The 14929-nt window shown below is 37.8% G+C and overlaps 1 protein-coding gene across 13 annotated transcripts in view; it reads left to right on the forward strand.

Annotated features, from left to right (window-relative positions):
- Inpp4b (inositol polyphosphate-4-phosphatase type II B) overlaps positions 1-14929 on the forward strand; it is a 750819-nt gene that overhangs the window by 505099 nt on the left and 230791 nt on the right. For 12 of the 13 annotated variants that reach the window (XM_021727898.3, XM_040293274.2, XM_021727894.3 and 9 more), the window contains 2 exons: positions 548-598; positions 7746-7825. In XM_021727898.3, coding sequence (XP_021583573.2) covers positions 548-598; positions 7746-7825 — 131 coding nt within the window. Of the gene's footprint in view, positions 1-547; positions 599-7346; positions 7401-7745; positions 7826-14929 lie in introns of those variants that run through there. The other variant, XM_040293273.2, reaches the window with a different exon arrangement.

The raw sequence follows: 14929 nt of genomic DNA on the forward strand, positions 1-14929 counted from the left end.
TTTCACATGGAACGCTGATATCAAAACCTCCCCCAGATGACTGGTTGCTTGACCCTTTTCCCTCTACTCCAAGTGAGAATTATTTTTAAATGAGTTCAGATGGCAGTGTCTGATAATTGACCCAGAATTCTCATGTGGAATGGGTATCCTAATAGGAGCATGGGTTTTAGAGCTCATTCAGAGAGCATTTGTGGAGCATGCATGGAATTACTTTCCCTACACCAACTCTCTTTCCTTTGACCAATGAACAAAGCTTGCTTTTGGAAGAGTTTAAAGGCGATTCTCCTAAATCCCGGATGTCACTATATTTGACAAAGAGGCAATGGGGCAAGGATCTGTCCACTTAGGAAAATCAGGAAGTTTAAAAACTATAAAAGGACAGCTGTATTGCACTGCACTGGGGATTGAGCCCAGGCACCTTCACTAATGATTAACCAGAGTCTGAATTGACACCAGAAGAAGGAAATTGAAATCCAGCACCTGTTTGAAGCTTCTGCACTAGTTTGTATTCCAAAGTCATATAGAAAATATTTGTTTTTCTCCATAGGTTCGAACCAGTGTCCTACCTGAACAGAAAGATCCCCCACCAGAAGTTGGGGTAAGTGTTTCTTATATTTCCAAAAAGTGCACACGACACGTCTTTTGTTAGTTAATCATTTGAATTTTCTCTGGCCTCCTCCCTGGTAGCTGAGGAGTGAACTTGAGTTAAATTAGCAGGGTGTGACTATTCAAAGAGGCCCTGTCACATGTTTATCGAATGGTGTGGAATTCATTCTTTGTCTCCTGAAAATCATCCTCAAATGAATCTATTTAGTTCAGCCGACTAGAGGCGAGCACAGAGATCACCCAGCAGGTAGCTGAAATGCAGTTCATAGCCTACATTCCCAGGCCATCAGGAGGCTAGGGAAATTACAGTCGTGAGCTGCAGCTCCATAGGAAGAGGACAGGGAACCAGTTTGGGGACTTTGATGTTTTCTGCTTCCAGCCATTGAAACATGTAAGGCAGGTCAAAAGAGAGACGACTATTGATGTTCAGTCCAGTATTGGCAAATTCTGCTGAGATATATTCCTGCTGCTTCTGGACCAATGAATCTCCAGGCTTCAGATTTAGGAAGAACAAGAGGAGAGCAGATGCTTTCCGCTTAGACAAGGCTAGAGTCGGAGATGACAGCTCCCGACAAGACACAACTCAGCAGGCTGAATCCCTGCAACCTGTGCATTCAGAGAGGAGAAAAAAGTCCAGAAGAAAGTTGAGTCTCAGAGGCCCCGGGGCTGAGCCAGCTGAAAAGACCTATTTCAAATCCTGCAGGCACTCGACAACTTTCTTCCAGTGAATGTGCGAAGCACTGTGTGAGATTCATTTCTCGTCATTGACAACAGTCACTTCTGCCAAGGGAGCACTCCACATATACGCACCAGTGTGCAAGTTGAATTGGCTGAGCAGAATGTCTGGTTACCTGAGCATCTGCTAGTAAAGAGGGAGCAGGAAAGAAGGCCCTGGGGACTGGCCTAACACAAGCTTCCAGTTTCTTCCCAGGGACAGGATGAGCAACTTCCTTCTCTGCACTTTTGTTGGTGCTCACCACTTCAACTGCTCAGGCTGATCTGCCCCCTGACAGTCTCTGTGCTCGGAATACGTGGGCCTGCCTTTAGTTTCCCCAGAGGGCCCAGAAAGTTTTTCTGAGCCTCATCAGCTCTTCGTAGCCACAGGTGTGCAGGACCCTCTTACTCCCTGTGATGCTGCAGTTTGAGGAGAAAGAGGTAAACCAGCTCATTCTCCTTGAAACTGAATAAATAAATGGAACCTCTTGGTAAAGAGTGTGCTATATTTATTTCTTAAGCAACATTTACTGGGTGAATCCAAGCCTTTTTGTTGATGATGAATTCAAACAGGTATCACTTTGTGCTCTTAGACTTTTGAAAGTGTATTCCGAGTAAAGATTTTATAATAAATGGCTGTACCATAAAATGATTAATTTAATGTTTTCTGTGGGTGAGTCTAACTTCTAATAGATTTCCTCCCAATTCTTTTTTTTAATGATGTGTTTTTTCAATGTTAGTAGTTCACATATTCTTTTCCCTTTTTCATGGGGGTGGAAACCATGTAACCATATTGATGATGGTTGGCAATGAAGAAAAGAGTACTTGGACTGTGAAAACAGAACCTGTACTTTAAGTTATATGTATAGGATATCATGTCTCAGCCTTATGATATCAACTTTGGCTCTTGAAAGACCTTCTAAAACTTACTCCATATATCCTTTGAGAACAGGTCAAAGTGTTATTAAGATATTCATTTAACCTTTAAACTAGCAGTGTCCAAAAGAAATATAAATGTATACCACAAAAATGCATACCACATAAGTCATTTAAAATTTTCTAATAGCCATGTTTTAAAATAAAGTGAAAAGTAACTGGTTCAATTTAATGTAATTTAATGTATGAAAGATATTATCATTTCATAATGTAATCAATACCAAAAAATTAATGTTATATTTCACATTCCTTTTTTGGTACTTTGTCTGCTGTATTCACCATGTATCTTGAGAACATTTTCCACTTGTAGCAGACACATTTTGCATGCTTGAATTAAACTCATGCCTACCCATTGGGTAGCACAGCTCTGGACTGAAGTTGGAGTAATTTGAGGAGGACCATTCAAATTATGCTATAAAGGAAACTTATACTTTGAATAAAGATTTTGTGGATAAAAATGGGAGGATGGAGATTTGACCAGGCTGTGGCAATAAACTTGGGGTTGTACCTCCTTTAACTCCCTTATGAATGACCAGAGTGCCACGGTAGACCTGGATCACCTGGTGAGCAAGTGGGGTCTCGTGACTTGCTCTGAGATCCTGCTGTTGCTATCAGCATAAACCATTTTCGTACTTCCCTTAGATCCAGGGATGGTGACAGGCTCCTCCCACGTCCTCCACCCCTATTTTTCCACCCTGCTTGACATTACTCTCCAGCCAGGTGAATGAGTGAGATCATGCATCAGGCAGTGTAATGATGGTCAGCTTTGTGCTCTGTGGACCAGATGATAAGGGTGAGTGTTGAAGGGTCACATGAGCAGGCAAGAAGGGGTAGAGCCACTCACTGTGCAGGCAGAGAGCCTGTCAGAAGGAAAGGGAATTGTCAACTGTCCTAGAAATGAGACACAGTGTGATGGGGACGGAAGAATGCTGGGCAGAGAAGCAAGAAGCCTGGATTCTGACCTCCCTGCAGGTTAAGGCAGTTTACTCGGTGGGCCCCCCTGCCTTCCTTTATTCTCTGCTGATGCCTTAAGAAGTCTTAATATCCTTTAAACAGTCCACATAACCCAATACAGTGTTGCACTATACAGTATCATAGGCCACACGTTCGTTCCTAACAGTGATAACTACACAAGACCTTGTAGACTCTCTTAATTTTCTTCACCTTTTATGTAGATTTTCTTCTCATTTATATTTCTCCCGAAACTAATTTTTTCATGGGGGGTACCGAGGATTGAACTCGGGGGCACTCAACCACTGAGACACATCCCCAGCCCTTATTTATTTAGAGACAGGGTCTCACTGAGTGGCTTAGTGCCTCCCCTTTTTGCTGAGGCTGGCTTTGAACTCACGACCCTCCTGTCAGTCTCCCAAGTCACTGGAATTTAATATTACACACATCTTTCTGTTTGTAAGGAAGGCATTCCTCATAGATTTTTTTTTTCTCTTCCTTTTTTAATTCTCTACCTTTTCTGGAGTATTTAAGGTGGATAGAAGATCACCCTGAGGCATCTGACTCGGGTGCATTATTTCAGTCACTGTGTAAGCTGATATTTATGGTGTGCTTCCTGTTTTCCTGGTAGTGTCCTAAGCACTTTGCCTGGATGACCTTGATTTTCAAAATAATAACTGTGGGAAAGAAACAGTTACGTGTACATTTTTAAAGGTGGAAAGTAAGACCCAGAGTAGTAGAGCAACTTGTCCAGGACCCTGGGGCCTGGGAGAAGTGATTTATGTTATCCAGATTCCCAGTTCATAGTTAGGACCATGTCTGTCTTCTAACTTCCAGACTCAATGAGGTTTTTCATTTTTTGTTTGTCTTTATTCTCTCCCCCACAGCCATAGCACCAAAAGAGAGACAGAAAACATCACACCTTGAATTATATTTGAAATTTAAAAAAATTAAAAGAAACTCCTCTTAAATTCAGTGATTACGGTCACAGTGACAGCAAAGATAAAAGTAGTTCTTTTTCCCTCCATGGAAATTGAGATCTCAGGAAAAGACTGATTGCTCTTTAATTCATTCTTTCACATTGTGTCCAATGAATATTGACGGAGTTGTAGGATTTGCTTTCTCATTTGGGGAGTGGGGAAGACCCTGGTTTGACTTATATCAAGGTGAAGTAAGCACATAAAGACCTGCTAGAGAGTAAATGTCTAGGTAATTCCATTTTTTCGTGTTGCAGTGCGAAACAAGTATATATTGTCTTTAAACTTGGGGGTTTCATGAATGCATTTTATCTAACACCGAGTCCCCCACATACAATTATTTTTAGAATAAACAAGGTAATATTTGTACCTAGATTACAGTGCTGTTGGTTTGAAAAGTTTTCATAATGTAATACTAAGATTTCATGAACCAAATTAATTTCAACAGGTTGCATTATTTCTGAAGGTTCTGATATTATCCAGAAATCAAGAATGTGGTTAACAGTTGTGGGAGAAAAGCTTGACTCCTGCTCATTCTCCTGGCCCACTGTGTGAGCTCCCAGCATAGCAATAGACACAGCCTACAGCCTGTCTTTTCCAGACACTGGGCTTGGCTAGGAGATGGACAAGCCAAGGCCTTGTTTGCATAGGAGCCTCCTGGGCTGGTGGACAGGAGAGGAATTCTGTGGCTTGTGGTCATCTGTTTTACTGCAGCTGTGCCTTATGGTGTGTCTGTAGTTTGTGTCTAAAAATAGCCACTCCACCTGTCTCACGTTGCTACATTCCAGTCTGGGGTATTTGTGCCTTCATTTCTAAAAAGAAAAAAAAAACACAGTAATATCATGACATAAGCAGTTTGTTTTATTAACTCTAAACTCATCCTTACCTACGTAATCTCAATAGGCAAACAGAAAATAATTGAAAATTTGGGGTTACAAAATTGATAATGTGTTAATTTTTCTTTGTGAATAAGGGGTGAGGGGTAGGTATTTAAATTAAAAATCCTGATTATAAGTGTGAGAAAAAGGGAGATAGACATATTTTTAAAATGCTGGAATGAAATTTACTACAATATTATAGAGTCTGCACACTATAAAATTGTTTTGATTTTCCCATCTCAGTGAATTACAGTCATTTATAAGTAACCACCACAGAATGAGTGTTTCTCCCATTTCTGATAATGTTGTAGGGACAGACGAGGCAGGGCACCGAAGATAGCAGGCAACAGTTTTATTTGGCCGCAGCCAGGTTCAGAGGGCACAGCTTTTGCTGTAATCAATAAATCCCCTGAACCCCGAGTTCAGGTAAGTTTCAGAATTTTATACCCAGTATGTAAGGGGAGGGGCTCAGAAGTTCACAGTCTGCAGGAGTTCACATAAAAGCAGCTTTTCCTTTCCCTGTTCTGGGCAAGTTAACCCTCCAAGGACAACACCTGAGAGGGGGAGAGCTTCTTCTCCCCTTTCCTTCCTCCCCCGGCCAGTTGTTACCATGGAGCCCAATTGGTAACGTCTCTTCCCTTAGAAATGTAGGCATCTCTGTGAAGCCCCAGAGATGTAGAAATGGTCAGAGGCCTCCTTTACACATTTCTACAAACTACTATACTGGATACGTGTTTGTGAGAAACTAGTAAGGGGTGTCCAGCACATGGAGTGCTGATTTCTTCCCAGCCAGTGGCCAAGTAAAACAGGGCAACAGGAAAATTGGAAGTTTATCTGCACTGAACTCTTTTGTAGAGACTCTTTTGCTGACAGTCCTAAAATCAGCCATGGTGAGGATTCCTGGAGAAGCCCAGTTAAGACTTTTCTGTGGAGAAGGGGGTGCTACTACAATAAAATAACTTACTTGAAAGCTTGAGTCTCTGCCATTTATTCATTCATTTTTCACAAGCCTACTGAGTGCTTTGCCGGCAAAGTTTATCAGAAAGGAAATAAAGCTCTTGTGTATCTTCCAATCTCAATTATTTGTGGAGAGTAAAAATAACCAATTAAACATATAATATCCCCAGAGGTGACAAACCCCAATGAAGAAAAATAAAACAGGGAATAGAGAAGACTGTGGGGTGGTGGGGGGGGAGAAGTGGTCCTTTCCATGGGAGTGTTCGGGAAGGTACCTGAATGCTTTCCTAGGCTGGATGTTTCCCGAGCTTTCTTCCCTATACGGAAAAGTCACGGATTTCTGCATTTTTTTTGTTGATGGAGCTTCCGAACTTGCTTCTCTGCCCTGATTCACTTCCCTTCCATTGCTCATCAAAACCTCTGATTTTTGCCTAATATTTTTCCATCTATTCCTACAACCTCAGATTTTCATGGCTTTGTTGAGTTGGTGTCTAAATTAGTGCTTTGAGTTTCAAATCAATGTATTGGGTTTATCATTAATACATAGAGACATCTCCAACTTCAAAACTGAGTTGTCTTTTCAAATGTCTGTTTTAACCTTTTATGGACCTCCTTTCCCAAGTTGGAGTTTTGAAAGAGGTATAAAGTGCCCACCTGAATCTCTTCTTCCATAATAGTGCTTAACAAATGCTTCCTGTAGACCCTGCTTTTATATAGGAAACAACTTCCTATTTTCTTCTGAAAAAAATCCACTTAGCCTCAGACTACTTAAATCCAATTGTAGTCTAGCAGCAGACTTGTGATGAGGGAAAGTTCTGGAAGAAGTGGCATTAACCTCTTGGAGAGTGCCTATAATGCTTGGCAGCAATGGCATAGGTGATAGTAGGGTTGGATATTTTCTTGCTTGTTCCTTAATCTTGAGGAAAGAATGAGAGATACTATTCATGTTATTACTGTCATAATATCGTGTCTTTCAAATCAGAAGTAGCCAGGGGATATTAAAAAGAGATGGGAGATTTTTATCCTAAAAGAGAGAGAAAGAAAAAATAGGGTTTTATTATTGACATTGAGTCAAAAAGAGTAGAAAGAATTTGTAGGTAAGTCAACAACCCCGTGTGATAGGTTTAAAAAGCAATTTTAGAAAATATAATGGAAGGAGCACCATTTTATCTGAGTACACTGGAATGAAATTATCCCATGTCAGTGAAGAAATAACAAAGGAAACAAATATTTTTAAATGTTTCTGTGATGGGGGAGAATTATAGCATTTCTATTTATAACTCCTGTAGAGTCCCACATAAAAATAGCTCCAAGTAACAGATTTGCTCATATCTGGAATATAAAGTTGTTGATCCCAGTGATGTGAGGAACTGCAGCATTGGTAAATATTGAAAGTTTATGATCTTTTTTTTTACCCTAGATTTTTCTTACAGAGAGAAAATTGCAGTTCACGGAAAAGTCACGACTGCTGTATTTCACACCTTGTTATTTTCCAGGCTGTTGGTCTCTTTGTTTTTAAACCAAATGATACTTTTCCCTCCTCAGTTGCATCTCCAGGGTGGATAAGCTATTGTAATGGTATATCTGTCAGTGGAAATTTTTGTTAGGTTAATAGATTCAATATTTTTTTTTCTTCTAAAGACTAATTTTGTATGATTGATGTGACATCAAAAATATTAAGAACCCCAGAAGTTAATGGAAACCATTCTTTCTTTCTCATTTTCAGCGAAGCTTCTTGGGCTTTGCTAGTTTTAAAGTGGCGGAGCTACTGAAGTCAAAGGAGCAGCTGCTGTCCCTCAGCCTGAGGTGGGTCTCTTTGTTCACACAACACCGATAAAGTTAGTAACCCGGATATTTATTGATGACTGGTTGCATTGAAAACTCATAATTCTTGCAGATGTTAAATGTCAACTTTCAAATAGCTTAAATCTCCACCACAACTAGTTATAGTGGAACAGTAATTATTCAAGTTCACATTCAAGTTCATGTTTCAATGTATGAAATGTTATTAGACCTCGTTGGAAAGGCAGTATTACATTATTATTAAAGTGACAGAGTGCTTTGAAAATAAACCATAAATATAAATTATGACCATGTTATTAAATAAATTTTCTGTTACCTATGAAAATGTTACTTTTTATCAAGTAAATTGTTTTTAGTTTCAAAATTTTGTAGAGGCAACCTTACAGCTTTTATGATAGCAGAGAGTGAATTGATAGTTTTAGCTTTTTTTTTTTTGCTGTTATGCTGTTAAACATAAAATGCTTATAAGTTAAAGCAGACTCATTGAAACAGATAGCAGAGCATAGCTAATTCTGGGTATGAGCCCAATTTAAATTTATTTTGATACCAAAGATGAGAAAACAGTTTTTAGGTAGTTACAAAGTGAAGTATATTAAATAGGATAAATGTGTCTTTTTTAAGTTAATGATAAATTTGAAAACAATGCTCTGGTTTTTTTGTGTGTAAGAACTTTTAAAATTATATGTACATAGAGAATACTCTGGAGAATATATAGCATGATGGATACAAAAATTTCCAACAACATCTTTTATCAATCTTACTATAGTGGAATTGACAACTTGGGGAGATCACATAATGTCTTCAAGTTTGTTTGTCCCCTCTTTCCCCAAGGAACTCTACTTCTGGATTTCTCTTACTCTGATTTTCCCTTATCCTTTGGCTCTGCATTTTCTTTGCTTTTATTTAAAATGAGTCATACTCTGAGCAGGAAATATAAGTGTTTATGGTTTCTAGTAAAGCCTCCTTTAGGCTATATCTCTGTGTATTTTATTCAGGAAGTCATATTAAAAATCTTTACAGAGTTTTGTATTATGTCCCCCAACGAGTGTTGTGCTATAATTAATTTCAGTTTGGTGTCCAAAGGGGCTAGTTAACAAAGGTAGCTGTCAAAGTCATTGATATCCTAAAATGCATCACCATCCTAGCAAAACCCTTGGAGCAACCTGGTGCCCTGGATCTGTGATGGCATGTCCAATCTCCAGCTAACCTGGAACCATCAGCAGTGCTCATGTTTTCTAGATCAGATATACATCTTCTGATCATCTTGCAACTCATTAGCACCTACAGCAAAGCATAATAGTGCACCATTGAGACCCAAGTTTGAAACCAAAATTTGGACAAGAAATTATGAATGATACGAAAATTTTGAACACATACAGTACCTTAAAAAGAAGATCAGAACATAAGGGTCAAGTTTAGACTACTTTTCTTGGAAGAAAAGTGAAATATAAAAATTTTAGATTTTGATGAAAACAAGACAAGTTTCCACCTTTCATTGAATAACATCGATTCTTGGTAATTTGATATTGATTTGTAAAAGGAAAACAAATTCAACAATACAAAATTGAGTTTTTTAGGTAAATGTTAATTTTAGAATACCAATATCAAAATGGCAAGGTTATTGTTTTCCCCTTTTTGTGCTTTGCCAAATTTGTGGACTGGTCTCCTTAAGAATCAGACAGATTTACAAATTCATCACAGCCTTTTGGCATGTGGTACGTGATGGGTTTTGTTGTTGGTGGTGGTGGTGGTGGTTGTATGTTTAAAAAATATTTCTGATGTAATCTGTCTTCTTTTTCTGACTGTCTCTGAGGTATTGATTTTGAGAGAACATTAGGTCAGGCCTAAGAAGCATTTTTCATTTGTTTTTTTTTTAATTATTATTTTGTGCTGCTTACTCTTGAACTTGGATTCCTTTTAAATTCCAGCCATTATTTTTAAACAGTAGAATTCAGGAACAAATTCACAGAAATAAGGGCATGTTTATAGCTGCCACTCTAGATGATGAAGTTTCTTAGTGCCTTATCTCCAGGTGCTATTTCTGTTTCTCCAAAGCAGACAGTTCTGCTTCTCTTAACCTTTGGTGCATCTTACCTCCATGATTCAGATTCTAAACCTCTCAACCACTTCCATAATGAACCGTGGCTTAATGTGGCTACCAGGTCAAAAATGCTTTGAACTGTAGATCAGGTGCATGGGAGTTTTGTGTTTTTCCTACAGAAAACTTAGAGGGGGGCCAGAAACTTACATCTTGATTTTTTAGACTTAGACTCACATTTATAAAATACAATATTGTGTGTTTTTGAGGTTGTAGAGTATGATTTTTTTTATTATGTTGGGGAAAATGACTCCAATATATGAAGTGGTTTCTACACACATGAGTCATCTCCATGTAAATGCATGGTTTCCTATGTTTCTGTTCAGAATTTTCTAGTATCCCAGATGGAATTGATTTCTTTATTTAGTATTAACCTCTTTACCTTTGTATTGTGACTACTTATTTTGCTACTTTAAATGCAGTTGTTCCTACCTCCTCTGATTTCTTTTATATTTCAATCATATTTTTTGTTCTTATCTCCAGTTCTTTGCTGTATAGTCCTTAATTCTGTGCTCTGATATAAACAAGGTAGAGTTATTATATTGAGGATTATAATTTTAGATAGAGAAGTGATAATGATAGTGAGAAAAAGAAGAACAGCAGCAATAGTCTACTCTGCTTTATCCTTTCAGTATATTACAGGTGTCTCATTGACCCCCATCAAACTGGTCTATGATGCTATTGTTTTCTCCATTTCATAAATCTAATCTGAGACATAGAAAACACTTAAGTAATTTGTGAATTGCTACAATGCTCTTCAACAGGAAAGGGAACATGGAAAGCCACACATTTTTGACTACCAAACCAGTGGTCTTAATGACCCACTGTGTGTCTCCTTCAATGAAGGAGAAAACAGAACCAGATGAAACATATGTCTCCTGTCATGTAACTTAATTCAGAGCAAAGCAAGGACGTGGGCCCAGGACCATCTGTTCACTCTTTCTTTCATGCTTGATTTCGTCAGCATCTGGTCTTATAGTAGGTGATGACTAAATGAGTCATGCTAAGGACAAGCTGGGGATGTTAACCAAGAAGACAGAAAGTAGGAATCAGCCTTCTAGTTTAAAGGGGATTGATTGGTGCCAGAGGAAAAGCTGAGACATCTGTTCTCATTCTAGAACCATGACTTTAGCCAAACCCTAGACAGGGTTTGCTGCCTAAGAACCTAGTCCTGGGGTACTCCACCAAGTGACCTGAACCTCTTGGGACCACATGAGCAGAATTTTGGATCATCATAATATTCTCTTATGGTTTAAGAGAGAGTGGAAATGTGGAAATGTCAGATCTGTGGCTGGAGTTGGTGCGTTAGCAGTCAAAGGAAAAAGTACACTGCTGTTAAAATATTCCAACAGCCAGAAAGACAAACAACAGAAGCCCTCAAAAAGGGTCAACTTCTGTCCTAGGAAATTCGTCTCAGAGGGATGGAGACAGGTGGAAGTGTTGTAAATGTACAGTGTGGGTTTCATTCAGTGCTCTTTCATTTAGCAAATCTATAGGAAGAATTTTTCATATGCTAAGAACGGTGGCAGGTTCTTGGTGAAATTTTAAAAATGGCAGCAGAGTTACTAATAGAATGCACTTGATGTTACTAATAGAATGTTTAATGAAAAGAATCATTATTTATTGAACATCTGTTGGCATGCAAGGAATACATTAGGTATTCCTTTAATGCATCATTTTATTATTTAATTCATGTAGCATTATCATCTCTATTTTATAACAACTTGTCTAAGATCCTACAGCTGGTGAATTTACAAGTAAGTTTGGTGCTCAAATTTAGTATGATTCCAGAGCCTTTTCTGTTTTTATTTTACTATCTCCTAGGAAGCTCACAACCTAATACAATCTTTACTTCTTTCTACCGTTTTCATTCCAGCCTCTGGAGAATTTAGGAGTCTCCATCTCTTAATGCTTTCTCTTAAAATTCAATTTTATGTGCCTGCAACATAGTAAAGCTTCAATAATAATTGTTGGGATTTTGATTCACAATAATGACTTCCTTACATGTTTATAGATGCTATACGTAAACCTAGTACTGAGAGTTTATTTCTGGGTAGAATTTATCTAAATTATGACACATGATGCAGTGTAAGCAGTAGAGTATATCTGAGACAAAAAACTTCCAGGGCAGGAGTGATTGATAGACTGTGATCTTAAGAAGCTGGAAGCTTCACTTAGAATACACTGTATTTCAGTATAGACCATTTTACCTTCAGCTCATCCTAACAAGTGCTCCATGATTTCTTTTGTAACCTCTACATGTAAACCCCCCAATTAGGCACACCTTTATATCATTTTATCAGGATGGACTTGATAAAAAGCTTTATAAAATACAGATGTGCAAGCATTTATTCATACCAAACAGAATTTATCTTATTTTCAGTTACTACTTCTGCCCCTTTATAATAGTGCTTTGACCAAGAAAATGACTTCAATGACCCTAGATGCATATGTAGTTTATATTTTATACAGATATATGAGAAAAGCTAGGAAGAAAAAGAATGTTCAACTGTTTATTCAAAATTAATTCCCTATTTTGTGGGGCAGTTATATAGGTACATAAGCATACAAGGACATATATATCATTGAATGTCTAGATGGATATATGTGTATGTACCTGTATTGTTTTAGTATTATTTGGCTTTCTCAAAAAAACATGAATACTCAATTGTGATTACTGTCAAACATTTGTACTCCAAGGAGGTAAGATCAAACTTATGAGTTTGAAAATTGTTTCTGATGTTTTGCTTAATTCAACCTTCCTAATCACACAGGAGTTCAAGTTTATTGTTTCTAAAAATAAAATAGCCCTATGCAACTTTGGATAGGGCAAAGGGGAGTGTGGGGAGGGGAGTGTGGGGAGGGGAGTGTGGCAGAGGGTTAGGAAAGATGGTGGAATGAGGTGGACATCATTACCCTAGGCACATATATAATTGCACAAATGATGTGACTCTACATCGTGTACAGCCAGACAAATGAAAATGTGTGCTCCATCTGTATACAATGAATTAAACTTCATCCTACTGTCATGTATAACTAAATAGAACAAATAAAATAAAAAATAAAAATAAAAAAGAAACAGCACCAAAATCAACAACAACAACAACAACCCCTACAAACATTTAACTGAATCTCCCAAGGACATCATCTTAACTTGGGAGCTAGGATGGGCGAAAGGGGGAGGCCCACAGGCTATGATGTACAGTCCTCTATGCAAAGTTCACAGGGAGGAACAGAGGTGACACTGTCAATCCCATCTTGCAGGTTGGAGGTTGGGGGCAGGCAAGGTGCTTTGCAGTAGCTCAGAATCCACTGGTTCCTGAATTCCAATAAGCAGATCTGAATCCTCATGGTGACCTGAGAACAACCAGCCGTAGACTGACAATAGGGTTTTCCATGAAGGATTTTAAAAATGATATTAAACATCTCCAGACCTTTAATTATCCATCACTATTTTTCTTGCACAAAAATAAAGATTATGTAATTCTTCTTTAATCATCAGATCTGATCTTTAACATATGAGTATGAAGAATATTTGTATAGTGTATCTTTTTTATTAAATATTTTATTTGTACTTTTTAGGTATACATGACAGTAAAGTGTATTTTGACATATTATACATACATGGGGTATAACTTACTCTAATTAGGATTCCATTCTTGAGGTTGTACATGATGTGGAGTTTCACTTATTGTGTATTTATATATGAACATAGGAGAGGTATATTTGATTCATTCTACTGACTTTCCTCTTTCTATAAAACTTTCCCTTAATTCCTCTTTGTCTAATCCACTGAACTTCAATCCTCTATTCCTTCTTGTTGTTTGTTAGCATCCACATATCAGAGAGAACATCCAGCCTTTGTTTTTTAGGGATTGGCTTATTGCAGTTAGCATATTAGTCTCCACTTCTATTTACTTACTGACAAATGCCATGATTTCATTCTCCTTTATGGCTGAGTAATATTCCATTGTGTGTATATACCATGTTTCTGTATCTATTCATCTGTTGAAGGGCACCTAGGTTGGTTCCATAACTTAGCTATTGTGAATTTTTTTGTGCTGTTATAAACATTGATATGGCGGCATCACTGTAGGATGTTGATTTTAAGGCCTTTCGGTACAAGCTGAGGAGTCTGATAACTGGGTCAAATTCTGGTTCCATTCCAAGTTTTCTGAGGAATCTCTATACTGTTTTCCAGAGTAGTTGTGCCAATTTGCAGTTTCACCAGTAATGTCTAAGTGTACCTTTTCCCCTACATCCTTGCCAACATTTATTATTACTTGTGTTCTTGATAACTGATAATCTTTTCTTATTAATATATATTTGAACTTCAGATATAATTTAAAAATTTACATTCCATCACCTTAATAGACATGTCTTGGGTGCATAGTTTTATTCTCTTTCATTAATCTTCCAATTACCTTTTTTTTTGAGTTGCCATAAAGATTCTTTCAGATATTTTTGATGATGCCCAAAACACTGCTCTGTATGTCTAAATCTTTTATATATTAAGTAATATCAAAAGAAATTGTCAGCCAATAGGCCCCTTTTTAGGAGAGAGTATCATATCTGTGATTAATTATAAAGCAGAGCAGTAGTATACTTTATTGGATGCATCAATAGAAAGGTGAGTAATGAGAATGGCATGCAAATAGCTAACTTAATTGATTCTTTTTTTCATAGAAAATTAAAAATTTATACCCTAATCCCTGGAAGCAATGCATCAGAACACTACATTTTTCTCTTTGGAAGTAAACAGGCAGGGAAACATGAAAATTAATAGCAAACGTTCAGCAGTGATCTCGATGCACATAGCTTGGAATGTCCCTCCACTGGCTTTTGGCATGATTCTAACCAAAGTGACAGGAAGCTCCTGCATGAAGCTCTGAAAGGCAGCTCTGACATGGCCTGGCACCTCACAGAAATGTAGGGAGGGACGACGACACTTTTTCTGAGGTTTGAAATGTATTAAGCATTTCGAGTGTTTTATCTTACTTAATCTTCTC

This window comes from Ictidomys tridecemlineatus, chromosome 9 (assembly GCF_052094955.1).
Source record: "Ictidomys tridecemlineatus isolate mIctTri1 chromosome 9, mIctTri1.hap1, whole genome shotgun sequence".
NCBI lineage: Eukaryota > Metazoa > Chordata > Mammalia > Rodentia > Sciuridae > Ictidomys > Ictidomys tridecemlineatus.